Genomic DNA, 27,650 nt, shown 5'->3' with positions numbered 1-27,650 from the left:
TTTGGAATCACTTCAAAGGCTGATAAGCTTAACGGCTGTTTTGATCTAAAAATGTGATGTTTAAAGGGGCCAGTTGTTCATCAGACTTGTGGGAAACATACCATGACTGTTTACACACACTGAAAACAAAAGCAAATGCCTTTCTGAATCATGGGAATTCTTTTCCTAATAACTAAAGTCAACACACTGTAATGTATAACCTCAGGCAGTGTTTTGGTTCTGTGTAAACTAATCAGATGTCTAAATTCTTTACTTTTTACATGTTCTGTTGGGCATACAGAAATATATAATGCAACACAAAATAAAAGATAAATAAGGTTGTTTGCCATCGGTGTAGCAGTTCTTTCATTTCTTTTTACGTTATATGATTTTGGTGCCTGTCAAATGAAGCTGTGTTGGAACTGCAACGTGACTTTCTAGCATTTATACAGTAAGAGCACTGGCTAACCTCTGTAGCACCTTCAAGATTTGACACAGACCTATTAGATAACAATTTAAAAACAGACCAACAAAGTGACATGAAATATGCAGTTTTTTGGGATGGCATGGAGCTGCAGTTTTTCCCAGTTGAGCTACAGTAAAACTACAGTCATCATCATATTACTGAATGTACTGTACTTGGTAAGCTTTTCATTTCATTTCACACACACATTTATAGGCTTGAAGACATATTCTGAAATGTTCATTAGTGCACGTATACAGTAGATCACACAGGTAAGGCAGGACTCTGAACATGAAAAGTATAAATTCACAAAGGAGATGCTAGATGAGTATTTTTAAAAATTGGTCTGCCTTTTTAATTTGATGAATGTTATAGCTCATTCTGATCAGGAATCTGCTATTTTATATCCACATGTAACACTAAGGTTGAAGGTCAAGCATGTGCAAAGATTAGAGCTGCATTTGGAGAAATTATCTGTCTTGGCTGTATTAGAAGGCATTGCATTGTTGTCATATTGTTAGCCTTTTACCATTGAATCCGAAAGTTATTACTGCCGTTAATAGAGCATCTGGACATTTTCCATATTCATACTTCCTTCATTCATGGAAACGTTTTCCATTCCCTGAAGAGACAGAGCCAGTACCCTGGCACAGGCACAAGAGGTCACTCTTGAGGTCACCTGGTGATCTGTCCTCCATCTGAAGAGCTTCCACACTCCCTGTGGCAAAGAGACAGCGGTCAGTAAGTTTAGTGTTTGTCTCTGCTTGGCACTGCTGGGGACATGGCAGCTTGAATCCTGGGTCTGACCACGCACACTATGGTGACAAGAGACACAATATAATATTTCCTGTATGCCTGTGTTTTCTCTCATTCTTTAATAAACCGTTTGGACGGTTTGGACAAACTCAGATACAGATGGATATCAAAATACTCTATTATTACACTATGTCCGTAAAATAGTTCTAGGGGTTAAGCAATGGACTGAATGACTGAAGGACTCAATCATGAACATTGGTGAGAATGAACTCCTTGTTAAAGTGCCGTTTAAGTCTAGTTCCTGGAACTGATATTGAAATTAAAGATGGCTCTGTCAATGGCTTAGCTGCAAATAAAAAATAAAAATATTTAAACATTTAGTTTTGATTATACAGTGCAGGTAGTACTGTTTCTATAAATGGAACTGAAGAAATATTTTTAAAAGACTTTTTTTTTACTTTTGTCCCCACAGTTCCAACTGCAGACATTTCTCTGAGTTGATGTATGGCTGTGTCCATATTAGCTGGCCCCATCACTAAAAACCTATAGTATTTGGCTCTTCTCAAAGCTCTTCCAGTAAACAGCATGATCAAGGAATCCTAAACAGAGGCTCAGCATTTATACTAACTGTGTCCAGGGCTGTGAAATTGCCAAAACATTGCCAAAAAAACATCTAGTAACTGGTATCAGTTTATGCCTTTTTAACTCATCTTATTTTAAACAGTTATATTCTTGGGCTGTATGTACACTCATTGGTACTACACATCACGTTTAGAGGAAGACACTAATAAATTAGGACTAAGCCTATGATTTGCACCAGGAAGTTATATTAGACTGTTATGTTTTATCTCCAGGACAGAGAAGGTATTGTACCGAACTACAGTACATTACCTCCAGACTGAGAAAGGAGCAATGCAAGAGTACAGCTATCCTTTGTTTCGTGTACCTTTTGAGTTTCCTGTGTGATTAACGCAGACAAATGACATAAATAAACAGGGATAATTTTCTTTGTCACAATGATTAATCTTCCTTTTCATATTCTCTTCAACATGCTCAGCTCTCGATAGGAGCAAAGAAAATCTAAAATGAAAAACTTTAAAAGCATTGATGCAGTCACTTGGAGTTACTTAAGTCTTAAACTAATGGGATAATGACAAAAGTCACTGGGATAATTTATGAGCATGCTTATCTCTGAAGTAATTTTTCAGTTTAATCTTTTAATGTGGCAGTCTCTAGTTAATGCTATTGTATTCCTTATTATAAATGATATGGTAATAATACATAGAAAAATAAGGTTCAGAAAACAGTACAGTTTAGCTGCATTAATATATGCTTTAGTTTTTCAACACTATAGATCTAAGGTTGGAGTCTTCTACATTAGGATTTGCTGTTGTAGGAAGTAATGTTCAATTCCATTGACCAGCTTAAGAAAATGAAAAATGTTGTTACTGAAGAAACTGCAGGCTTGCTTGGATTGTATGAACAGTGTAAAGCTTTCACATACAAAGTATTTTTTCTTTCCTTTTTTTAACAAGGTTACCTTTAATTACAATTCGTGCTGGGGAATAGATTCAAGTGTTAAAACAAGGCCAAAGACTATTAAAATGTATTTCAACTAAGTGGAGGCACTTGAAATAAATTGGTTTTGCCATACACATGATGTGAAGCAATCAATAGTACTTTACCCTGACACGCACTGTCAATACGCATTGGTCCAGTTCAGAAACTCTTTAATTGATAGTTCTTCAAAAAAGCCAATGCTTACAACATACGTTAAAAGCACTCCTGTGCACCCTGGTGGTAATTAATTATTGCTTAACTCATGGGATCATGAGTTTATAAATTGAACGAAAAATAACAGCTATTGGAAGAAATTTGCAGTCACTGTTGGTGTTGCTGCTGAAAAAGAGATGTGTAAAACCCATCATAGTTAGAACCTATTAAAAACAGCATTAAATTCTATATGATCATAAAAGGAACCACCCCTCTCCCTTTTCTTCTCTTACTATATATTAAAACAAATAAAAGGACAACAGTTATCATAGTTTAACGTATGTGACTTTATATTATGTAAGCAGTGTCTATTATTTTTTACAGATTCATCTTTATTAATTTGTCTAATTAATAATACTCAACAGTAACTGATTTTCCCAAATAATAATAATCCCAACAGTAACTGATTGTTCTAAATCTGATGATGTAAACACCCACTAATCCCTGTCTATTAGAATAACATGGAATTAAGGGCCTGATCTCCATCTCTCATTAATTTTTAGCATTATTTTATCTGTGCTGCTCATTGACCACAGATACCAGGTTCAAGTCTTATTTTCCACAGATAAAAGAGACTATACACATGGCTCCACATTTTGTTCCAGAACAAAAAATAAAAAATGATATAAAAATACATTTTTTATATTTAAGCAGTAATTACAATTAAAAATGTAAAATATTACAATTCACTGTTGTTACTCATTTATAGATAAGAAGCTCTAGAACAACCTTTTCTGATCAGAATTATATTACTAAAGATGTTATTGAACAGTTCTAAAAATAACTTAAATTAAAACAAAACACAAGTGTCAGATGAAACCACTTCTAAGTGCTACAAATTCACAAAGTTATCATCAGGATTAAATGTTTGTAGCACGCGAGCTGCCATTTTAATGAACAGATGTACTACAGGTAAATTTGTTATGGTGATGAACAACTGTCATCAATAGGGCTGAACAACAAGGGGTCTACTGTGAAAGTCACAGGCTAGTAACATGTTTGGCTGCTACTGGCCATGTACTGTACATGCCTGTTCTCTGGTCTCTGAGCACTATACGCCACAAAAGCTCAAGGGATCTCAAAACTAGCAAGTATGGCATCCCTGGCATAAATGTCTCATTCTCATCTCACATGAACAACTAAAAAACTAAACAAGAAGCTGGGTTAACAGGCCTATTCAAACTTGTGCTTTCAAGGGCACCTGGCTTGGTAAACAGTACTCTAAATTGACACATCACGTACTGTACTGTACATACTGTATAAAATGGAGAGTAAATAGATGAAAGCCCCTTGGATCTTTTCACCTGCTTCCCTCTTTTTAAATTTTCACTTTATATAAATTTAATGACATTTTTACAGAAAGAAAAAAAAAACATGAACATGCATATTGAAGATTTTCAAACAGAAATATGATCATAATTTAAAAAGTAAGCCTGGATTTTTGTTAAAAAAAAACTGGTGGAAGACAACTCTTTTACTGAAGTTACTGTCTCAAAAGTTTCAGTTTGTGGTTATCAGAGAACTTAGCTCAAACAGTTCAGTTATTTTATTCATTCAAGGTGTTCGTTCATTCACAGAAAAAAGAGTAGATATTCTAAATACATTTATAAAAATCATAATAATTAAGGAACAAGTGACAGTGTGGGATAGAAGGTGTATGAATTGATATAATGTATTAGTCATCTAACCTGTGATGCTTTAAAAATAATAATGTTTTATCCATCATTTACTATTGCTTATTTTGTCATAGATATTTTTGTTTTTCATTGGCAAATATTTCACATACACAGCTAAATATTTAACATACTGTATAGTTAAAGTTTGTTTGAAGATATTGATTTTGCAATGTTTATCTAAAATATTTAACTTTAATTTGCCTGCAAAAATCTAGTATCCTCAGGCAAAAAAAGTAGTTACATGCTTGATCTGCTTGCCTTTATTTAAAGAGGCCTGAAAATGAAAACAGGCCAGAGACAGAATTAACTCCTTATGGACCAGTGACAGGTAACATCCCCTGGCTCTGTGTTGACAAAAAGAGAGCCCAGACATCAGAGAGAGATGCACCTCTTGTTCAGTTGACACTAACTCTCCTGTCAGGAATGACAGAGCTTGCAATAATTTAAAAAATACTTATTCCTTTTCAGGCTAAGGTGCATCAGAGGACTGTATCTGGAATTCCTCTTTTCTATTGTGCAGTACAGGATCAGCTCTATTTTATTACTTGATAAAATGATTAGACATCATGTATAATATGTTTACGGTGATCCAATTCAGAGTTCAGTTGCAAACAAACTCAAATGCTGCAAATGTTTATTTAATTGCCTAGAGACTACATTTTTTCCAGGGTAACTTACTTGTCTAAATATGTGGAAATTATTATTATTTTTAAATATTAACAATGCAAAAATACAAAACGTTGATCCACCTGTTGGTTCCCAGAAATATTTTCAGGTATAAAAAATGAGAGAAGGTCAAGCGGTATGTTTAGCCCATATGGTAGTTAGTAGCATCCAGCTGTTTCTTAGAAGAAGCCAGGGTATTAGCTTCAACAACAGAGCCAGGTAGCTTGTTTCCTGCACTCACAGAAGTGCCTCTTGATCTCATTATGAATATTGTATGTTATAAACAAAGACTTGTCTATTTCAATCTGGCTTGCTGTACCTGCTACAGTATGTTTATTCTTTAGTTAATTTACCATTGCTGTGTAAAACAGCCACACAATTTATAAACCTTACTGAGGAAAGCTAATGTTGCATTACAGCAGCATATTTCCAAAGTTGTTAGCAGTCCCTAGCAAACCATTTTATCAGTCTTCGTTGCCTCTTTTGTCTCCATGGGGATGTTTTGGCAGTAGTGTAATTAAGAGAAGACTGAATGAATGCAGTACACTCTTCACATTTTCTGCATACACTAGTTGTATGGGTTCAAGAAGTTCACCCACAACTTTCTAAAAGGCTAGGTTTTTATTTTCACATTTCTGTCTCTTATTTGAACTGATTACAGTATTTCTGCACCCTACTTAAGAGAAACCTATTAATTCATTCTTTAGTTTTTTGGGGGGATTGGGGCCATTTCTACTTGTGTATGTTTTTATATTGAATAGAAAGCTATCACACTGCTTGATGTTGAGGGAGAACCTACTAGATCCCCCACTCAACTGAGCTGAGACACCCTTACTTGAAAGCCAGCTGATTCAAATCATGCTCTCCTAAAGAACTAGATATGACAGGCCCATAAAGAAATAATTGGTAATTCAAAATTAGCTATGTATAAAATAGAAATAAATAATGCAAAATGTGTGAAATTCATGCTGGGCAGCCTATGAATATATTGGACCATTGCTTTTTTGACATTGTACTGTATTTAAGTGATCTTCAGTTAACCATACGTCTGTGAACTTGATCCTCAGATGTCAAAAGATACCAGCACAACTTAAGTTTTTACAGTGTTAAAATTTTAGTTAATGTATTGTTTTGAATGTATTGTAAGTCACGTTTGATAATCATATAAATTGAATAAATTCATTTAAAATAAATCATAAAAACTATTTGGTCTTGAGATTACATAAAAGGATTTAAACATTTAAGCATTTATAAGATGCCAATAACTACTGTGTAATGATCAAATTAATTATCAAGATTGTACAGTTTGTAAAGAATGTTACCACAAATGTTAAAATCCATTTTAAAAAGTAGACAATTTTTAGATTGATCCGTTAAAAATAAAATGTTACTAGTAATATAAAAAGCAGTACAGATCAACACCATTGTCTTTATAGTAGTACCCTGTAACTGTGTGAAGCCTATGTGTAATAGTCAATGGTACAACACAAGAACCAACAAATATTTTTTTATGGTACACTGAATTTAAATTTCTTAATTACATATCATGTGCAATGAAACACAGAACCATTTCTTAAGCATGCATGGAAATTACAGTTTGCCTTACCTTCCTTTAATATTTTTGACCGAACAATTTCTAATTAACCATTATGATTACTATTGCTGTGCTTGGCGGTTCCTAGCATACTTTGTTTAGTTGCAATCCATTTCATTTACATTTGGAAGAAACACAGCTGAAAGACTATTAGTAGTCACTCTTTTCCACTGAGTTATACAAAAGACCTCAGCACAACACGGATCATGAAGATTGTATCAATCAATTTCAAATTAGCATTGTCAGTTAGAATTTATTTTCTAGGCAGTAAATCTAAAATAACGTCTCAAGGCCTCAGGCAAGCCTTAATTCGTTTGACCATTCTTTTCTATTGAAACCTCACAGGGACCACGTTATGGTGTACAGAGGAGGTTAAAAAACACAATATAATACTTATTTTGGAATTAACAATGAATAATCCCCAATATAACTGGCGATTTTCTCTGTGGTTATCTGTTTTAATGTATTGCATTTTAGATCTGAAAGAGAAATGTTATTACCACAGAGATGGTGTGTGTCGGCTGATGTAAATGAAGGGCTGCAGAAGTTTATGATCCTTGCAAAAAAATATGTTTATTTTAAGCAACAAAATTGAAATTGAAAAGAAAGAGAAAAGGGTACATTGATCTGGCTGTGGAATCTCTTCAGGTGTGTTTTACTTAGGTTAACTTCATTTGTGTTTTGATTTCTATTTCTTTAAATGTGATTGCTTTTATTATTTTTATTCTTTTCAGTTTTCAAGCTGAACTACAGTGCTTCAGATAGTGCTGATAAAAACGGAGTGAAAAACCGACTGAAGAAGTTCATTTCCAGGAGACCTTCAATGAAAACACTGCAGGAGAAGGGCATTATCAAGGGTAAGATTCTCTTTGTTGGAGCAGTTTTAATGTTTACTTACCAACTAGGGACACTTTGAAAACCCCAAGCATTTCTTCTTCTGTCTGGTTTGTATTGTCCCAAGTTTGTCCAAAAATGTCATGCTGTGCACACAAGAGCAATGTTTATGTGTCTTATTCCTACTCTTTACAAATAGTATTGCACCTACAGTACTTAATTTGTAGTAGAGTCCCCTCTCTTCTCCAAATAGCATTTCCACAAGCACCGTTAAGACCTATTTGTTGAAAAGAATTGAGGAAATATTTTCCTTTCTACAATGAATACTGAGTACTGAGTAATGAGTACTGTATGTATTGTACAGTTGGAGATCATTGGCTGATCTGTGACTATCAACCCATTCATCCCTGGCTGAAAGGGTTAATTAGTCATAGGTGAAAATGCTATTAAGAAATATTGTTTAAATTTTTTTTTGCTTAAGTTCTAGCAATATCATTACATACAGCTGTGATTGCCAAAAAGCTTTTTAATAACATCTGTCTTATATTTGTATTAATGTTATTACTATTAACATCACTAAGAACATAAGAATATGCGGTATACATATGCATTGTGTCTAGATATAAATGTAATGTTTAAAAAAAAATGACACACTGCATTTTTTCAGATGGAGGTAAACCACAAATGAATACTCTTATTTTAAGAACATTTAGATTTAAAGATCTATCATTTTTATTTGAAACTTGAAACCACAAATACTTGTTTTTAAAATGCATTCCTTTTTCCCAAAACATGCAGCAGTATTTCTGAATATTATTTTAATGTATTAATTCAAGAACAATATGCTGTTATAACTGTGACACAACAAGGGTGCTGTGTAGCAATTGTTTTATAGAGTAAAACTGTTTTTCTTTTGGAGTGGGTTAAATATCAGTTGAGGACATATTTAACAAGATCCCCTATCACACCACTGAGACTCCAAAGAAATTACTTCTCCCATAAAACCCCATTCTTTTAGGCTGTGCTGCAGACTGTGTTGATTATCTGTGCCTGTTGGAAACACAAATGATATTAAAGTAATGACCAAAAAGTATCCAGTATTAGTAGATCCCTGGTTGAAAAACAACAGAATAGTTAACCTTTTTCATCAAGAACTTATTTACAGTACATGCTGTGGTTTTAAATAATAAGAATAGAAATTCTACCATGTATGGGTAGTTTGGTGGCAACTGGCATGGTGTGGTGAAAGTTTATCAGATTCATGACTCATGTCAGCTACATTTGGTACTGTAGGTCTCCCCCAGTTCAGTCTACAAAAGTTTCCTGAAATGATGTTCAGTGAAAGCAAATAAAAAAAAAACTGTCAGATGTATTTATAGTATGTTGTGTTTAGCGAATGATTACAAACCAGAATACCAGAGCTAGGGAGATAATGGGTTTGTTTCTGCTGCCCTGTACCTTGCCTCACCCTTATCCATAAGTTCTGCTTTTAACCAAGCTGAGCCTTCTCATCACTGAAATCTCAGATGTGTCTGGGTGACTGGATTACAAGTTTCACCTGTGGATCACAGGATTTTTCCAGTAACACTTAAGTGACAGAATCCTCAATTTCTCATTTCATATATAGCTAAAGATTATTGAACTTGCCTTAGTTAATGGTGAATCATTGATTAAAAAACACTGTAGATGGAATGGGTTTGATTACATGGTACTTCTAGTTATAATGTTTTAAAGAGAAACCATATTTAGAACCTACCGTCATGGCAACTGCTTTATGTACTGTAGTCTGTTTCCAGGACCTCTGTGTGGAGTGTGCTGAGCACTTTAATTATTGCTGACTTGTATGTGCGTGTGGGGGTGAGATTTCCAAACACCTGTGTGCCATTTTCTGCACAGACTCCATCTGCATTGACTGATGGACAGCACTGAACTTCATGTAACCACCTCTGCAGCTGCCTGCTGCTTGCACAATGTTCAGTGGACGCAGCTGCAAGAAATCCATGTGCGCTCTGTCCGCAGCTCTGTGGCTCTGGGCATCCATGGGATGCAATTTTATATTCTGTCTGCAATAAAACTTTTCACATGATTATCAACAGGAATCTGCAAGAACACGCTACATTGCTTTGCCTTTCTCTTCTTTTTCTAAACTGTAAATACTGTAAAAGTTGAGCTAATTAGAGTTGATTTCTAAAATACTTTGTGTAGAAGCTAAAAAACCCTCTCCTATATATTTATCATTTCTTTGATGATATGAATATAATGCAACTGAGAAACTTAAACAGTGGAAGTACAGTAAATATGCAAGTCAATCAATGAGCAAGTGTATAATTCACGAAGTATCGTCATAGCTGCATGGTTTAGTATAATAGTAAAACACTTAATTTAGAATATAAGAAAAGCAAATGAGAGAAGGCTATCTAGCATACCTTACCCATTTGGTGCAGGTATACACTGCATAGTGCCTTTCATGGCACTGTACAATTAAACAATCAAACAAAAGAGACAGTGCAATGCATGACTCCACCATAGCAATCCATTTTCTTACAATCATGTCCTTGTAAGAAATCTATTTCTGATATTTACGTACACATGGACAAGACACTTTTTTCATGTTCTCAAAATCTTTGGAGATTAATATCCCTTGAATATTCTTTCGACTTCTACTGTATCTAAAAGAGGTTAACAAAGATGGGAAAGTAAACAGATCTTTTCCAGAACTGTGCCACACTGAATCTCACATCCTCCAGTATGCAAACATGGATATCCTAAGCGCTTATGGCATGAAAACGATATATAGATAAATGTATAGTAGATAACAGTGAAAACCTACTATCAAATATGGTTCATAATAGTTTATAGCTGATGTCAAATGACATTTATATATAGCTGCTAGTGACATGCCAGTGAAAAGTGTACTTTAAAATGAAATTTGAAATGATGCATGTCATCTTTGTGTCAGTTTTACATTAATATTATGACCACATCAGTCATATTGCCCATCTATAATGAATTACAGCTGTAAGAAACAATTTGGCATGATATCACAGACGATATTACATTGAAGGCTGTGTGTTAACCACCAATATTGGTACATTAGGTGAAAAGAAGTATAAATGACATTAGCAAGAAAATAATACAGAGGATATAGAAGATCCTTTTAAAATACATCTTGCATCGTTGCAGAGCTTGTAAAAAGTCTAGCTATTTCTCAGTAGTAGTATTCTGTTGTAAGAAAATCACAATATCTTCCCAACAAATATCTTGTGAAAACTCAAGATTAAACTTGGACAGTTTTATTTTAAAATGAATCTGGACTAGGTGCCTGCATAAGTATTACGTACAGTACAACATCATGCTATACGAGTGTGCTCATTCAAGATCTACAGATCTTGTACAGATATTCTAGGCATGTATGGATTTTTTTACAGTTTTACTGTACTGACCTAATTTTCTTTGACATTTCCTGTAAGAATGTTTTTTTCATGGTATTCTAATAACTGGCAATTAAATATTGAAGCTGTTGAGCAAAAGAAAATAAAACATCCCAAACATTGCTTTATTGAACTAAAAGCTGTTTATTGCACATATTTATGAAAACTAATCTTGAAGATTGCCAGCAAGTGTGGATATTTTGTCAGGTACATTTTGCTGTACAGTGCACTTTATTTTGAAAAGTTGAATGTACTCTAAATGACCATTTTATGTAAATGACAGTGATATTATCACTTTGCAGCCTGACCTATTGTATGTGGTGTTGGTGGACCAGTAGGAAGTACTCTTGCCTCAGGAGCAGAATTTCACCAACAATGCCCCTATACGGTAATAGGGGACACTGGTCTGTAGGAGGTGCCAGCCTTTGGATGAGATTTTAAACTGAGAATCTGACTAATTGTTTATTAAAACATCTTACTAGGTGTGATAGTCTTGATGTTCAGGACTAATTAAACTAAAGTTCTCTCTTAATTCACTGGGTAAAGCCCTTTCTAACGTCTCCACCTGATCTGAATTGTGGTGCGGCTGATGTTGTTGTGTCTGGGTGCTGCACTTCAGTGGTGAGGAAGGGGGGTCCCTTTATATCTAAAATGCTTTTGGAAGGAAAGTGCAATAAATACAACAAATTAGGGATTATTATTAACTCGTGGTAGTTATTATTTTCTTAGTTGCATTTCAGAATTACTAAGAAATAATTTTCCCCACCCATGAATTGTGCATGCTCAGTGTCTGTGATTCATATCGAATTATTAAATTTTGGATTAAATTTAGGTTACCGCAAATATATTCATGCTGCTTGAGGAGGTATCATTTGCTGTGGCATTTTCTGTATTTCCTCCAAGAGTCACATTGAATCCAAAACAGAGGGATATATTCCACATGCAAAGGTGCCTTGCTGACAGTTTTTTTAATGCCCCTTTTCCCTAATGCTACAAATGAGAAATGACAATCTTTGCCCCAGGAGATTGTGCGGGCATAGGAATGCCACTGTCAGCCCAATATTAAAATATAAGCTGCTCCTTTAAAAAGCTTGTTGATTTTCCATACCCCAATATTGACTAACTGTCTCTGTTTGATGTATGCTTTACCAGCCCAATGCAGACTTACAGTTAGAGCTTAACTTGTTAGTTCTGCTTCTGTGGCTGATGCAGAATAACTACAGATGCCCCGAGATACTAAAATTGACTGTTCAAATGGACTGAGTGTGGGAGTTTTCACTGGGTTTAAATTGATAACAGCTGAGAAAAAGAGTAAAAAAGATTAAGTGCATATATGGCAATAGAATGCGTTTGCTTTTTTTTGATGCACAACACTTAGCAGTCTTAGGTCTATGGGAAAATGCTTGTAAAAAAAGAGCAAGTTTGTGATTAATCATTAGATGTTATTATTAAAGGATAAACAACGTGACTTGGGAATTTGTACAGTAAATATTACAGAGAGAAAACGTAGGGATTGAAGGAAAGCTGCTATCCAATGGGGGACCAAATGTAGTATTTCCTATCAGGTGGGTAGGTGGGCTCTCTCAGTGGAACTTTGACCACAATGCATGAAATGGGGAATTGCATTTTAGGTCCAATTAAGATAAGTTATACTGTAGATGGCAGTTCTGCAGTCATGTGTTTAAATGTGTGAAAGCAAAAGAATAATCACATTTTAATGTTCTTGTGTCATGCAGAATTAATTAGCTTTAGCGTTTAAATCAAATGATATGAGCAGGTATTATCTCCAGACCTTTAGTGGGTCTGTCATTGATGAACCTCCTTTCTTTGCAATGTCTTGCACCACATTAATACTGTACATCTGAGTCTAGTCTGGGCTGAAAGCTCAGGAGAAGAATTTTAGTTTTATTTTCTACACTTTGAATTCTGTGGCACATTTTCTCTGAGATGAATTTATTTTAAATAATACCTATTATTTTTATTTTGAGTTTCTGTAAGAACATAAGAAGGGTTACAAATGAAAGCCATTCAGCTTATCCAGTTTGGTAGGTTGCCAGCAGCTAATTGATCTGAGGATCTCATCCATCTGTTTCTTGAAATGAGAGTGGCTGTCAGCTTTGACAACGCAGCTGTGAAGCTTGTTTCATACACCAGAAACCCTTTGTGTAAAGGAGTGCGTGTCCCAAGCTTTAAAAAGACTTCCACGTACTTTTGTGTTTCACTGACGGTTTTAAAGAAGTCAACTGGGCTGACTTTATCGATGCCCTTGAGAATTATGATTACATGTATCAGTTCTCCTCTTAGTCTTCACTATTCTCCACTTAAAGAGTGAGTTCTTTAACCTGTCAGCATAGGGCATTCCTGTGAGCCCAGGAAAGCCCAGAAAAGTATTGGGTTACTTCTTTCAGCAGCACAGATTCTTCACAACACTAACAGAAGACAGTGGCTTTTGAAGATCCTAAGATGTTCTGCAGAGCGATGTTAGCATAGTGATTACAGCCCTAGCCTATGGACCTCAGGGTTGTGGGTTCAGGTTCCCAGTGGGACTCTGGAGCAAGAATGGGTCTGTAGGTCCAAATACAAAGCACCATTTAATTTCAATTGACTTATAGACTAGATAAAACCATATTTACATTTGACAAGTCTGGGTCTGTCTTCCACTGTGTAGTATGAAATGTTATGACTCTTATTTATAAAAAATAATGTTTGTTTGTTTGTTTTTTATTCTCAACTGTGATTTGTAGTTACTGTACTTCTTTTATATTTCCTAGAGCGGAACTGAGATTTTATAATTAATATTGTATTATAATGTATTTAAAAGAATAAAGCAGTATATGTACTAAATATCACATAAAAGCACCTAGAACAGTGAAACTGGGTCTGGCCTGAGGACGTACATAGCCTTCGTAGAGAAACAGATTGCTGTGAGGGGCTGAATGAATTCACAGCTGGACAGAAAGGTCAGCACAGACGTTTAACTACAGTAGGAGCATTCCCACAACCTGCCCTTGTCAGGATAGAAAAGGTTCGTATGGTATGAGCTTTATTTATTTATTGTCAAAGGAATGTTTATCTGTTCTAAAGGAAAATAAAGCTGAAATTCAGCAGACCCTTGACAATTGTAAAATTTTGTAAATATTTTAAACAGCCTCATTTAAAGAATGAACAAAACTACATTTTAGAACTCTGGTAAGAGTGGTTACAGTCCTGGGAAGAATGCACAAGTGACCTGTAAGAAATCATGTCACACCAAGTAGAAAACAAATTAAATGCGCAAGACCTGGAGCCCTAGGAATATGGGGAAAAAATACTATAAATATGAAAACCAGCACTAAATGTGTTGGAAATTTCACATGTACGGTACATGGTAACCATTAAATATATATTAGCTATTTCAATTATAATTACTTTCCTAGCCTAAATTGATCCTTAAACATTAATAGGTTATATACTGTATATCCAGTTTAAAGTGTTCATTCAAATGAAATGATCCCAGTTTGCCTGCAATCCATTTTTGACACAGTACTTGTGACATTCCTAAGTCATTGAGTGGTTTTAGATGCTGACACAGAACTCTAATGGCTCCACATTTTTTGAAAGTTGGATTTTTACATATCCACTCCATAAAAGGAGATATCAACAGTCTTTTTTATTTTTGAAGACGATTTTTATGATGTACATTCTACACCATATACAGTACAGTATTACATGAACTTAAACTTAGAATTACTATATTAAGAAGGTGAGGTACAGACATTGACTGTACAGTAGTGTTTGTGCAGAGTGCTAACCAAGTGTTAATGAAGAGTGCATGAACCATGCATGTACAGTACATGGGCCCATTGATACTTAGTGTTCTTCAGAATATATTCAGAATATGCTGTATACATAGAAGGATACATATTCTGAATATGAAGAGCAATGTTTTTTTTCTGAAGATCTGGAATATTCCGAAAATAGGTATATTTCCAGGAATATTGGATTTGAGATGTTTAACCAGGAGTTTGATTTCTAGACACGTTAAGCCATGTCAACTGTCCCAGTACAATGCCTATCTTGCTGTGTGACAGCAAGAGCACAGGTTTCAAACAATATGGGCCTTTCTAATACATTTGGAGGTTAAAAAACAGCTGGATGGCAGGAGATATCAAACCCTTGGAATGGATATGTATCTCAAAAGACATTAAGTAGCTAAAAAGCCAAAGAAATACAGTGGAACTTTTCCCTCCATGGTAGTTGCAATATAAAATATTTCCATTCATTGTGCATTTACACTACTACACCTTATTCATTGGTTAAGAGCACACAATGATTATTTGTCATCAAAAGCTCCTTGCAGTGTGAATGAAATAAACCCTTCATTATGCTCATCAGAAAATCATAGTAGACATGGTACCATGGTAGACATTTAATAGTGCAGAAACTGGATTACAAAGATTCATGAATGATACCCTCTTCTATCAGAAATACGGATCATCACTAAGGTGTCCCACTATTACAAGCTTCACACTCCAGTATACAATCACCTAGTGTTGAGCACTGGAGATGACATGAGCAGAGCCACTTTGACAACCTTCGTGTGTGTGTTATGGGAGATGAGCATAATCCTGCAGAGTCCTGAGTTGTATTTAATAGGCTGAACTCAGTTTCTATTAAGAACTGCATGAACATTCTCTGCCATGACCCTGACCAGGAGAACCAGATTAAAAATGCATGGATACAGCAGACTAATCGCCAAGTGTCACTTCCCACTGTATGAATGTATGTGGACTTAAAGATGTATTGTGTTGTTATTTTCTTATTTAGATCAAGTCTTTGGCTGCCATTTGATTACATTATGTGAGCGTGAAGGAACGACAACACCAACATTTGTTAAGCAATGTGTTGAAGCAATGGAAAAACGAGGTAAGCCACATGCTTATGCTGTACATTCTAGTACGGTCTTCTTCATCTGAACCTTATCCCAACTGATCTGGTGTTGACACTGTAGCAAAGATGCTCCTGACAGAGCATGTACTGTAAATAAGGAGCAGACTGACTTCCTTTCCACAGTGTGAAAGAAGTCCTATGATAACTTTATTAAACTAAATGTCCAACACATTCTTATACAGTAGATTATAGATTGCAAACTTCATTTTTCCCCATTGTGTTCATTTATTGCATCATAAATATTTTTTTTTTACACTAGTAGGATTACTTCTCTCTCTCTCAACACTTTAAATATAGAATTTGAGTTGTATATACTGCTAATAATAGACCCTGTATTTCAATACAGTTTTAAACTTTATATATTTGCACTTGGCAAACCTGAGTATGCAGACGACAGAAATTAGCTTTTTAATAAATGATAATATTTCCAAAGTGACTTTTAATCATTAGCTTCATGCAGAAATGTTAGGGTTTCTGAAAGGGGTGAATTGCTGGACGCCTGTGCGAAACCGTGAGGAAGGTAGTACTAACAAAAGTAAATCCAGTATTCCAAATCCAAGTCGTTAGGCAAGAGCGGAGTCGAAACTAGGAAAACCAGGTCGAGAATAGTATCGCGTACCAAAGAAAACTGCGGAGAACTTCTCCATAGTAAGCGTAGGTAAGCCGGTGAAGAGTGTTTAAATATTGAAGAGAGAGACGCGTTTGGATAATTAGTTCCTGGATGAGCGTGTGTGGAATGTCAGGGCGGTTACGGGAGAAGGGACGAGTCGTGACAAGAAAATTATAGGGTTTTTTAACAAAAAAGGAAAGAAACGGTATTATAGAGCATTCGATTTAATTTTTTATGGTAGCAATACAGGATTGCTTATACTGCGTTCAGTGTTCTTGACTCAAGAAAGATGAGAGCAGTTTGGACAAACTGGTTGTGCTGCTGAATAGTTAGCAGCTTTGAAAAGGTTTATGTCTGGCCTTTTTCTTTGTCGGAATAAAAACACTAGAGGTGTCGCTTAGATAATATCAGGGCTGATTTTTTTCTTTAGAACGCGGCAAAAAAACGACAGTTTAGATAAAGTTTAAGTTATAACTTAATTGAATAAGAAAAAAATGTCAGTCTTCTTTAATATTAATCTGCATGTCACCAATCTTTGCTCTTAATACAATCTAATTATTATGTCTCCTAATATTTCCCTTTACTAACATATAGAGTATAATTTTGATTTCCTGACCTTCATTTATTATTAATTTTATTACAATTCTTTTGCTTCTGTACAAAGATAATATTTATTTCACCATGCAGATATTCACATATGCATGTTATACATTTTATTGTACAGCATATTTTTTTCATATACCTTTCAGTAATTCTCTGCAAAAATAGGTCAAAACCTTTGACCTGCTGGCCGGTTGTGAATTATATGCCCTTTTTTATGTGGGACTTCTCTGTTACTGGAGATCAGTCATAAATTGACTTGCAGTTTTTGACTAGAAGGTTGAAGTTTTATTTCAATCTAGGCCTACAGTGAAGTATTGATTGCAGTAGGTTTTACTGCTAACAGTTTACCATACAGGGTTAACGTCTGTTACTGGTTTGAAGATTAAGAAAAAAGACAGAACATAGACTTTCACAAATTTAGCCCTCATGTTATGAAGTAATGTGCCATGAAGTCACATTTTTAACAAAAGCTGTATTTCTCATATGAAGCCTTTGAAGCATTTGCACAATGCATTTATTTTGTTCTCTACATTCCACGACAGCAGCCATGTGATGAAGTCACGCACGCCTTGTGGCTGGATCAGAATGGTAGATGACGTGTTTAGAGTCACTTATATAGGTCTCATATGTAACTTTTCTTCTCGTCTTACATATACATACAGTACAGTCAAGTCTGGGAGCACTGCCTTGGTGGAGGCAATGAAAAAAACTGACATCATAATTTTCAGTACCACAGAAAAAAACAAGCAAAACAAATCTGCTATTGCAACATTCTCATTGTGACACATGGTAACGATATATTCATCTAAAGCTCTGTACCAACATCAGTATTCCACAATCCCATCTTGGATTTCTCATTTCTTTCAATATTCCTTAGAACAGCTACGATTGTGCTATAATACATGCACAGGAAATACACATGGTGACTTAGTGTAGATGCTGAAAATTGATATGAGATCCTTGCTTGACTGGTACCCTGTTGGTCACACTGATTTAAAATCAAGGCTTTAAATTACTATAACGGTAAAGAATCTGAAGAGAGTTTTTGCTGTTATGCTGGTGCACATTGGAAAATTTGAATTTCCTTCACTTTGAAGATGGTTTAAGGGTCTCGTTAAACAACAACAACAAAAAATAATGTCTATATTTGGTGTTATCATCAAGTCTCAATGCAAAAATAAGCCTAGGTTCTCAACATACAGACCATTTTACTCCATAGTTACAATCCTTAGCTGTGATGGCTTCACTAAACAGCTGAGCATGAGCAAATTCTCAAATATGTCAGCATTGACTATGTCTTCTCTGGCGTATGGTATCAAAAATGGGCTACTATCTAAATACAACATTGTTAAGGATTTCTAGACTAAGGTGGTGGATCTATCATGGTGTAGGCTGGGATAACTACAGCATATGAAGGGAAGACCTGTTTGCCATCTAGGATACTGTGCCATTGCTATTGGGCACTGAGCTGTGATCATCCATCTGACACAGAAGCTTCATGGTGGTGGTCACTGTAAACTTCATCTTTGTTTTGGTGAAACTTTCCCTGAATTCTCATCTCCTGACTTGTTGTCTGTTGTGCATTTTTGGATCATGCTACAGAGGGCGATAACAGCCTGTGTAGTGTGGCCCAGAACTGTGCAGGAAGTTAACTAAACTTGTAGCCAAGAATCAGCCCAACTCCCACAACATTATGTACAACAGCATCCAGCTAGTGGAATGCATTGTGAAAGTGTTGTGGGTGTACTGATTGTATGCAGACAAACAGGACATAGCTCTTTAAAATTGTGTGAAATACCTGGAATTTTCAAAAAAACTTTGCTTGGGAGGAGTGGAACTCTCTGCAGATGAATTGTGTGTAATATCAAGATGAATAAAGTATTATTTAAATATCCTGGTCCCATAGCCGAAACTGAGTAGTACATTCTCCATCAGAAGGAGCTGGATTAAGTTAATTCAAGAGATAGACAATCAAGAGAGACAGGAGCATATTTTAAAATAATAGACTTAGTAACATCATAGAGTTAGTAACAGTCCTTGCTTTTGGGTCTACATTACGGTTTTGGCAAGATACCTGGTACTTTCTGGAGAAAATCCATTCTTAATGAACCCTTATCTTTCCCAGTTTAATCTTTCAGCAGATGTTTTTCTTTCTTTTTTCTCTGTTGACATTTTTTTGTTTGACAGGATCCAGTTCCAGGTTCCGATGTCTGTTTAAAAAAGCGTTGAGGTTGTTGGCTTTAAAATTCCCTCACTGCATGTGTGATCAGCATTTTCCCAGGCTTTTCCACATAGTTTGCCAGGCAGAGGGACTGACCTTTTGAGGCAAACACTTTTTCATTACAAAATGTTCACTTTGATTCCTGTCCCATTTTGTGTCCATTCCAAACTGTTTACAACCCACTAAAAATGAGTATGAATTATATGTTTGTGTAATGGATTCCTTTTGTGGTTTTAGTAGAATGTTTGCTTAGAACAATTAGTTATCTTTGGTTAAAATTACTGTGACCTGAAAAATGTGCTCCTGAAGTCATAATCTTGACCATTTCCTTTTTAAAAAGCAAAAAAAACAAACAAACAAAAAAAAAAAACAGGTCTGTGTTTCATGTGAGTCTCTTGAAAGCAAGTAAGATTTTAATTTCATTTTATTGGCACGATATTATGAATAATCATAATAATCAATGCACTGTGACAAAAAATGATGAATGGGTGCATTTTATATTTAAAATACTAAGATAAATTTAAAAAAAGACAACACTGTAAGTTACATTTCCCATAGTAAAACTTGCTAATATGTTTTTAGCTCTGCTGGATACTTTAATAGCAGATTATTACAACTGAAGTATTTTGGGGAATTTTGGAATTCCCTTCACCCAACATATTTTTTCTTGAAATTAAACTTTGAGGACTTCCCCTTTTGAGTTTTTGAGTAATGGTGAATAACCAATTGTTTGTGTTGGTATTATCTAGCTGAGGTCTGTTAGATGAGTCTGGCAAGCACTTTGTGTTTGCAATTTAAGGGTTTGCTGTTGCTGACTGAGCAGACTTTGATTTGACTTGAGGAGGCGCTTTGATTGTAATGAAAGTCTTATGGAGATATGTGTCAGGACATCTTGAGTTTCAAACGTACGTATGACTTCACCACTGATGATGATAATATTAAATGAACAAGCTAAAAATAAAACCTGTACCACTTAGTTAGTTTTCAAATCAGCAATAGCCCAAAGGATTCCAAAAAGAAGTGATACAAAGACAAATCGTTATACTGCCTTGTGCAAAGACTACAAAAGTTGCAATATAAACACAATTAAGAGAAAAATACTCACTTCTGGACCTTGGATCTGCATGAGATTTGCATGTTGCATGGTGGCTGTTTTAGCTTGTGTGTCTTTGGAAAAAGATTATGAAACTTACTCCCTACAGGAAGCTGTAATGCACACAAGGCAGTGTTCTCCATATACACCAATAGAGCGATGGAGTAGCTGCCAGCTACTGTATACTGTACAGTTGTGTTATTCCAGCATACCTGCAGGTTTCATCTAAGGGGAAACAGCTTTGCTCCTAAAGTCAAGGTTTCAATATAGCAGTACTACACTGCCTCCTGGTACTCATTTAACTGTTTAATAACTGGCTCTTCTGTATCAGTGAGTTACTGCAGAAAACCTATCATATTCCTTTGCAAATTTCTCAATTTCCACTGTTTTCATGCTAATGAAAAATTTTCCAGCACTAGTTATCCTGCATAATTTAAAAAATGGTACAACTTTAGTGGTGTGAAATAGTAAAAGAAACAAACAGCATTTTGTATTATGTGTATACTATTTGTATTTTGTATTGTAACCTCAACGTTTTGAATAAAAACTAATCCACAGTCTATTAAACAACTGTAACCAATGCAATACTTTGACTACCAACACTGTAAATAGCACACAAATAGCAGCAAAACTGTTGATGTACATCTTCCAATGAGCAGGAATTGTTGAAAGTTTTAAGACCCAGCATGCGAAAACTATCCTGTTTATTAAACTAGTGAAACATGAGAATCAATTTAATTAAATTCAAGTAGGTCAGCAATCAGCTACTGAGTATATCAGTAATCAAACTGAATATTTAATGGGAAAAGGCTCCCTCTTATTTTCTTCAAAAGACTTTTTAACTGTTCTTATCAGAGACATCCTGTAATCTACAATTTTCTTAATCAGAATCACCTGAACATTGTTGGATGCACTTCAAATGGATCAGAAGTATTAAAAACTATAAATAGCTCACTAACTCATGGTACACAGATGACAGGAAGACACATCATGTGGAAAGGTTTTTTTCAAAAGGAAATTAATTTCTTGTGATTTTATGAAGTATTTGCAAGTGTTTTGCAAAAAGACTGAAAAGGCTTTCTCCACTGATCCTGTGATGAGTCAGGGGTGTGTTTCTGCAATATCTCCTTACATAGACATCCATACCACGATGTCGTGCCTGCATTTTTCAAGATCAGCCCAGAAACAGTACTTCAAAAAATGGGGATACATTCAGACATTCTATTTTCCATATTCATGCATTCTTCTCTTAATTAAATCATAAAATGTATTCCATTAAAAGAAAAAAACAAAATAGATACAGTAAATGTATTGCTTTTCTTTTAAGCTTAGTGCCTAGTATTCTCCAAAGTCAGCCCTCCATGTCAGTTATGTTCTCTGCTGTGCAGCCAGTTTGATGGAAGTAAACTATCATTCTCAACTCCACTGAGTGTATCTTGCCAATGGCTGCACTGGGCTTTAGACTCAGAAGCTACAGTACATACTGTATTAAACTCTGTTCACATCGTCAGCTTCTACTCCATCTATCAAGCAATATGTAAAAACCTGTGTCACCCAGTTATATTGCTAAATTTGTCAAACTAGTCTAAGGATCAAGAACATCATTTTGACAAAACCTGGCCATAATACGTTTTCTGAGTCTATTTTCATTATTCATTTAGGAAAGTTACGGAAGTAAATTGTTTTTCACAACACAGTAAAGTATAGGCATGTATACTCTTCTGTTAGTTAGCATGTAGTGGTGGGTTGTGTGTTGCACTATTATAATGAAATTACTAACATTAGAACAACTGTTTCACAGCATATACAGTAGGAACAACTGTTCCAAGGGAGTCTCTTAGTGAGCACCGTTTATTGCTTTCTCTTTTTATTCCTGTGGAAGCAATTATATATCGGCACTTACAAATATTCTTTACAGATTTCCTGTAAAACCACAGTGCAACTCAATGGTCTTCCCTCTTCTAATTTTATTTATAAAAACAAGAAGCAGAAAAAACATTTCTCAGTCAAATTATACAGAGCCGTAGTTAATTTCCATTATAATAAAATGCTTCCAATCTAAGGAGGACCATGTGGTCAATGAAAAGATGGTCATGTCCGCCAATTCTTATTGGTCTGGTTTGGCTCAAGTTTTCCATGTTCTTGGAACAGAGACCCAATGGCACGTGAACACTATAATCGGAGCAATTTTCTCAACATCTTCTACTTCCGTCATATTGGAATAGATCCATATGGAGTCTTACTCCAACCACAGTACTAGGCCCAATGTCAAGTCATGATTCCAACACAGTTAATGATGTGAATCAAACTACTTTGAGAGATGTACTATTTAAATTGCATACACCCGTGAAACCTTCCTTTTAATTAATGAGTAGAAGTAAATTTGGTGCAGTAAGAAAATAAAATAAAACCTTGCTGGTTGTTAGACAAAGGGCATTTTAAGATATCAGGAGGTTTCACAGGGGAATCCCTTGCATGGGTGATTTTAAGATGATGTCAAAATACCATCTGTAAATTCTGACTGCTTAGATAAATAAAATGCCAGTTTAATGTGCTTTGCAAAATTTAATCAAGAGTTTTTTAGTTTTCGTGCGATTCAAAGACGCCCTTTGATAGAAATGTTTTTAATATCTGTTAAGTAGTAATGCACGTTAGACACGTTAATCGACATTAGAATATATTCTCTTTCCAAATCACCTCTTTTTTATGTTTGATCAGGTCTGGATGCAGATGGAATTTACAGAGTGAGTGGAAACTTGTCCACTATTCAGAAGTTACGATTTATTGTTGATCAAGGTAAGCTGTTTATTGTTATTATCATTCGTCATGCAGTACTGCAAAAACCATAATAAGCTACATCATAAGGCTATTACAGATTTTCATAGTCTAATACATGCAACATATTATTTTTAAGAACGATAGCTATTGTAAAGTATTTCACCTCATAATTTGTAAAGGTGAGGATTTGTGAGAAAATGATATTAGCACATTTTATTTGATATTTGTAAATAGGATTAAAGAAAAGTAAATGGAAATAATGAATTATGTCAGGAATTAAAATATGTTAACCCACCACAGGCCTAAATAAAATGTTTGGTTTACTGTGTATTTGAAAAGTCTTTTAAAAATGATGTAAGTAACCAACAGGTCAACCTTTACCATACACAATTATTAAAGGCAACTTACAAAATATATAAGTCAATAGAGTACATACAAAAATAAATAATTCGAATATGTTAAAAATAACAATACTTAATAGCTCCTTACACCTATAGAGTGTTTTTCTGGACACTCCACTCAAAGCACTTTACAAGCAATGAGGACTCCCCTCCACCACCACCAATGTACAGCCCTACGTGGATGATGCGACGCCAGCCATAGTGTGCCAGTACGCTCCCCACAACCAGCTCTCAGTGGGGAGGAGATCAGAGTGATGAAGCCAGTTCGTAGATTGGGATTATTAGGAGGCCATGATTACCATGATTAGTAAAGGCCAATGGGAAATTTGGCCAGGACTCCCGGGTAACACCCCTACTCTTTTCAAGAAACACCAGGGCATCACAGACCTGTTATTGCTGAACAGTTGCAACTCTCAGGGTGGCTGCTGTCATATGCACTTTAATATGATCCTATAAAATATGTGCTACAAAATGCAAAATTAGAAGTGCAACACCTGTTCAGCACAGAGTGAAAACAATGTCCAACATGTAGAAAACAACATGCAGGTAAGGAGTCCCTGATTACAGGGCAGAAGGAATGTCTGAGCAGAGTGCAGCACCAGTTGGTGGTAAAAGCTCACAGCAGTGTGAGGAGATCACAGGTGCTGTATAAACAAATTACTCTTGCAGAGACCCAGGAAAGTGGTCAGGGAAAGAGCTTTTTTGATTAGATCATTCCTCCACTGTGGAGGCAGGGAGTAGAATGAACTGGCCGTGGGTGTGGGACAACAGGCAGTCTGGGGAAGGAGAAGCAGAGAGGTCGAGATGTTGGGACAACGTACCGGGAGGAGAGCAGTTAAACAAGTGTTTTTAAATGGGTGTGTGCAGGAGAGGGAGCCAATGGAGGGATGAGGTACAGGCAAGACCAGGCCAGCAGCAGAATTCTGATTGAGTTGGAGAAGGTCGACAGCACTGGCGAGGAGGCCTGCCAGAGAGATCAGGGCCTGAACTAGAGTTAGTGAGGAGGTGACAAGTGCTGTGGATATTGCTGAGAAAGAAGGTATAGGAGCAACCAGAGTAGAAATGTGAAGGGATCGAGAGAGGTCAAGAGCAACACTGAATTTCCTGGCTGAGGAAGAGGGTAAGATGATGGTGGAGATGATCATAGATATACTGTCCTGTAAGGAAGAGTTTTTTAACAATGTAATATTGGCCTCTAATGCACAGAAAGACCAAACTTGAATTATTTTAATAAATTAAAAATACTTTGCATGTTAAAAGTGATGCCTGTTCTCCCTGGTTGCCTGACCTCCTCCTTGCTGAAGTGTTTTTGAGGTAGTTTGACATGAGATTGAATAACAGATTGCTGTTTCCCAGCTGGCTAAACCAGTAATGGTTTAGATTAAGCTGCCCAATGCAGGAGTCATGACCCTGAGCCCAGGTCATGTCACCAGCTGGTACTGCCTTAGCACCTCTGCCATGTCATCTGCAGGCTCATGGTGAGAGGAATAGTCCTGTCCTCCAGTCGGTGCCGCATCTCCTGTATGTTGCTGTGGAACCAGTGATGTATCAGCAGATTAACATTTTGATTGGTGGGCATGTAGGAGGAGTCTGCTTGGACTTCCTCAGTGTCCTTGTGTACCGTAGGTGCAGGGCCTGTTGCTGTCCGCTGAGATGTAAAGACACAATTGGTGTTAATTACAAGTGGGTATATAAAAAATGAAATACTAAGTGATTCTAAATTTATATAAAAATAAATTTCAACAATCATTCTAAAATGATTGTAGGAGATTATTAAGATAGAATCTCCTAAATTGAACAGAGTGCCTGAAATATATGCAGTTTTATAACAAGAGTATGTTGATGACATGAGTTTCCATTAAAAAGCCAGCAAAAAGTCTTCTGTTGCACTTTGGTTTGCATAAGTCAATTGTTCTCCTTTTTCTCCTTTTGTATTTATATTTTAGAAAGGTTTACAAGGGTCTTTATAAGTCGGCCCTTTATGAATGTTTTGTGAAAAGACTAAAACTAGGATGTTTTTTTAAATAGAAGACTTTCAAAATTCAAAATGCATAATAAGAGACTACTACTGTAAATGCTGTAAATACATTCTATTGTTTGTGTTCTTGTTTGAAGCTTTACAAAGAAAACTGAAAGAACCTGACACTGTCCAGACCCCAGTAGAAACCTTAATGCTTGCTAAATCCATTATTAGACTGTAGTGGCTTCAGGAGAGGAAATAGCACATAGTAGTCAATCCATCAGACCTCTTTTTAAACAGCTTAAGCAATTAACCTATTTCTGTTGAGAGAGACGTTAACAATCTTCCAATGGCCACTTACATTCTGCTTATTTAAAACTGTTGAGGCGACAGACTGTTAGAGATCCTTCAAAAAAGTATTGAAATATCACACTAAATCCTTGGAACTGTTTAAAGGCCAGTATATAAATTCAAATAGAGTATTCAATATTGTATATCAAATCAAGTTTTTTTTTCATCCCAAAACAATGATATACAGAACTCATGTCAACAACATGAGCAGCTTGCTGTTCTAAAACAGTGTGTGAAACTAGTATCGGCGGTGAAACTAGTTTTTCGCTATCCTTTGTTATTACTAAGCAACTTCAGGTTTTGCACATGTGAGCATCTTGTAATGAACATGCAGGACGAACACATTTAACTGTGTACTGATTTAAAACATGGCATTGGAAATCATCTATCTAAAAACAACAGACATGATGGGCTGGATGGCCTCCAGTCTTTTGGAACTTCTCTTATTTTCTTATGCGGCCTTCAAATTTGTTTCTTCAGTGCAACAAAGACACAGTTGTCTGAACATACAGTGTAGAGCTTAGCTCTTTCAAGAGACACCGGTTTTACTAGGAGTCATGTACCTTACTTCAAGGTCTTAGAAAGACAACATTGCATCCACTGCAGATACATTAGCATTAGGTTTATTTGAGTCATATATCTCAAGACCTAAATCTCAGAGATCCAAACTATTCTGCCTTTCCTTACAGTTTATATCTGTATGTTTTTATACTGCATACAGGGTGGGCCTTGCTGATGCTCTTCACCAAAGAGCTCGACTTCAACAAACAAGTTAGCCTGTCTGTCTCTTTTAGCACTATATGAGGACTCAGAAAACACAGGAATTTGGATTACAAAAATCTGTTTTAATAAGGATTCATTTTTGTTTCGTTGCTTGTAAATATTTTCTGTAGTGGTACAATAAAGAATAAACAAGATTTCTCTAGAAAAGAGTACTTTACATGTCATTTTGACAGAAGTATCTATTGCTCCAGGAACCCCTTAAACCAAGATGACATTAACAGAGTAATCATGTTAAACTTCATAGTGAGTTATGTGTTTGAATGTCACTGTTCTTAAACCACCAGATAACTGCCCCACCCAGTCTATTAAGCTAAATAATCTTTAAGAGATGCAGTTGTACACAAATAACAGAAAGCATAATTTGACGTGCATTATCCTTGAACAACATTAAATATATTTAAAACTTTGAGCATTAATTTTTATACATTCTGTTTATGAGTCTGTCACATTCAAATTTACTTAAGTGTCATAATGTAGCACAATGAATACTAATAAAACTAATGTTAAAAGGCAATCCAAGACATAATTTTATTTATAATACATTTTAATTAAACAGAAAAAAAGAATTAGAATGGTTTTAATGGTCACCCTAAACAAGAAAGATTAAGCACTTTCAGAAAAAAATGCCTTCTTTAGAAAAGCTGTGTATGAAAAAAAATACAGATATGCAAATCTATTGAGTTGTAATATATTAACTAGATAATTTAATGATGAGGAAAATGTCTGCTTGATTAATTGTTTGAAGGGTA

The 27,650-nt window shown here is 35.5% G+C and overlaps 1 protein-coding gene and 1 long non-coding RNA gene across 3 annotated transcripts in view; one reads left to right on the top strand and one right to left on the bottom strand.

Moving 5' to 3' along the window:
* The window catches only part of arhgap15 (Rho GTPase activating protein 15), a 193,125-nt gene that overhangs the window by 99,628 nt on the left and 65,847 nt on the right, over positions 1 to 27,650 (top strand). For both annotated transcript variants that reach the window (XM_088606279.1, XM_088606280.1), the window contains exons 9-11: positions 7,642 to 7,764; positions 15,979 to 16,077; positions 23,347 to 23,424. In XM_088606279.1, coding sequence (XP_088462405.1) covers positions 7,642 to 7,764; positions 15,979 to 16,077; positions 23,347 to 23,424 — 300 coding nt within the window. The remainder of the gene's footprint in view (positions 1 to 7,641; positions 7,765 to 15,978; positions 16,078 to 23,346; positions 23,425 to 27,650) is intronic.
* LOC148649501 (uncharacterized) lies at positions 772 to 20,707 on the bottom strand. The gene is made up of 2 exons (XR_015926382.1): positions 20,641 to 20,707; positions 772 to 1,160 (listed from the first exon to the last, which is right to left on the bottom strand). It is a non-coding gene; the product is annotated as an uncharacterized LOC148649501 (long non-coding RNA).

This window comes from Lepisosteus platostomus, chromosome 14 (assembly GCF_059453375.1).
Source record: "Lepisosteus platostomus isolate fLepPlt1 chromosome 14, fLepPlt1.hap1, whole genome shotgun sequence".
Classification (NCBI taxonomy): domain Eukaryota; kingdom Metazoa; phylum Chordata; class Actinopteri; order Semionotiformes; family Lepisosteidae; genus Lepisosteus; species Lepisosteus platostomus.
The sequence above is the reverse complement of the archived record's forward strand: the minus strand, read 5'-3'. Positions and strand labels throughout refer to the sequence as shown.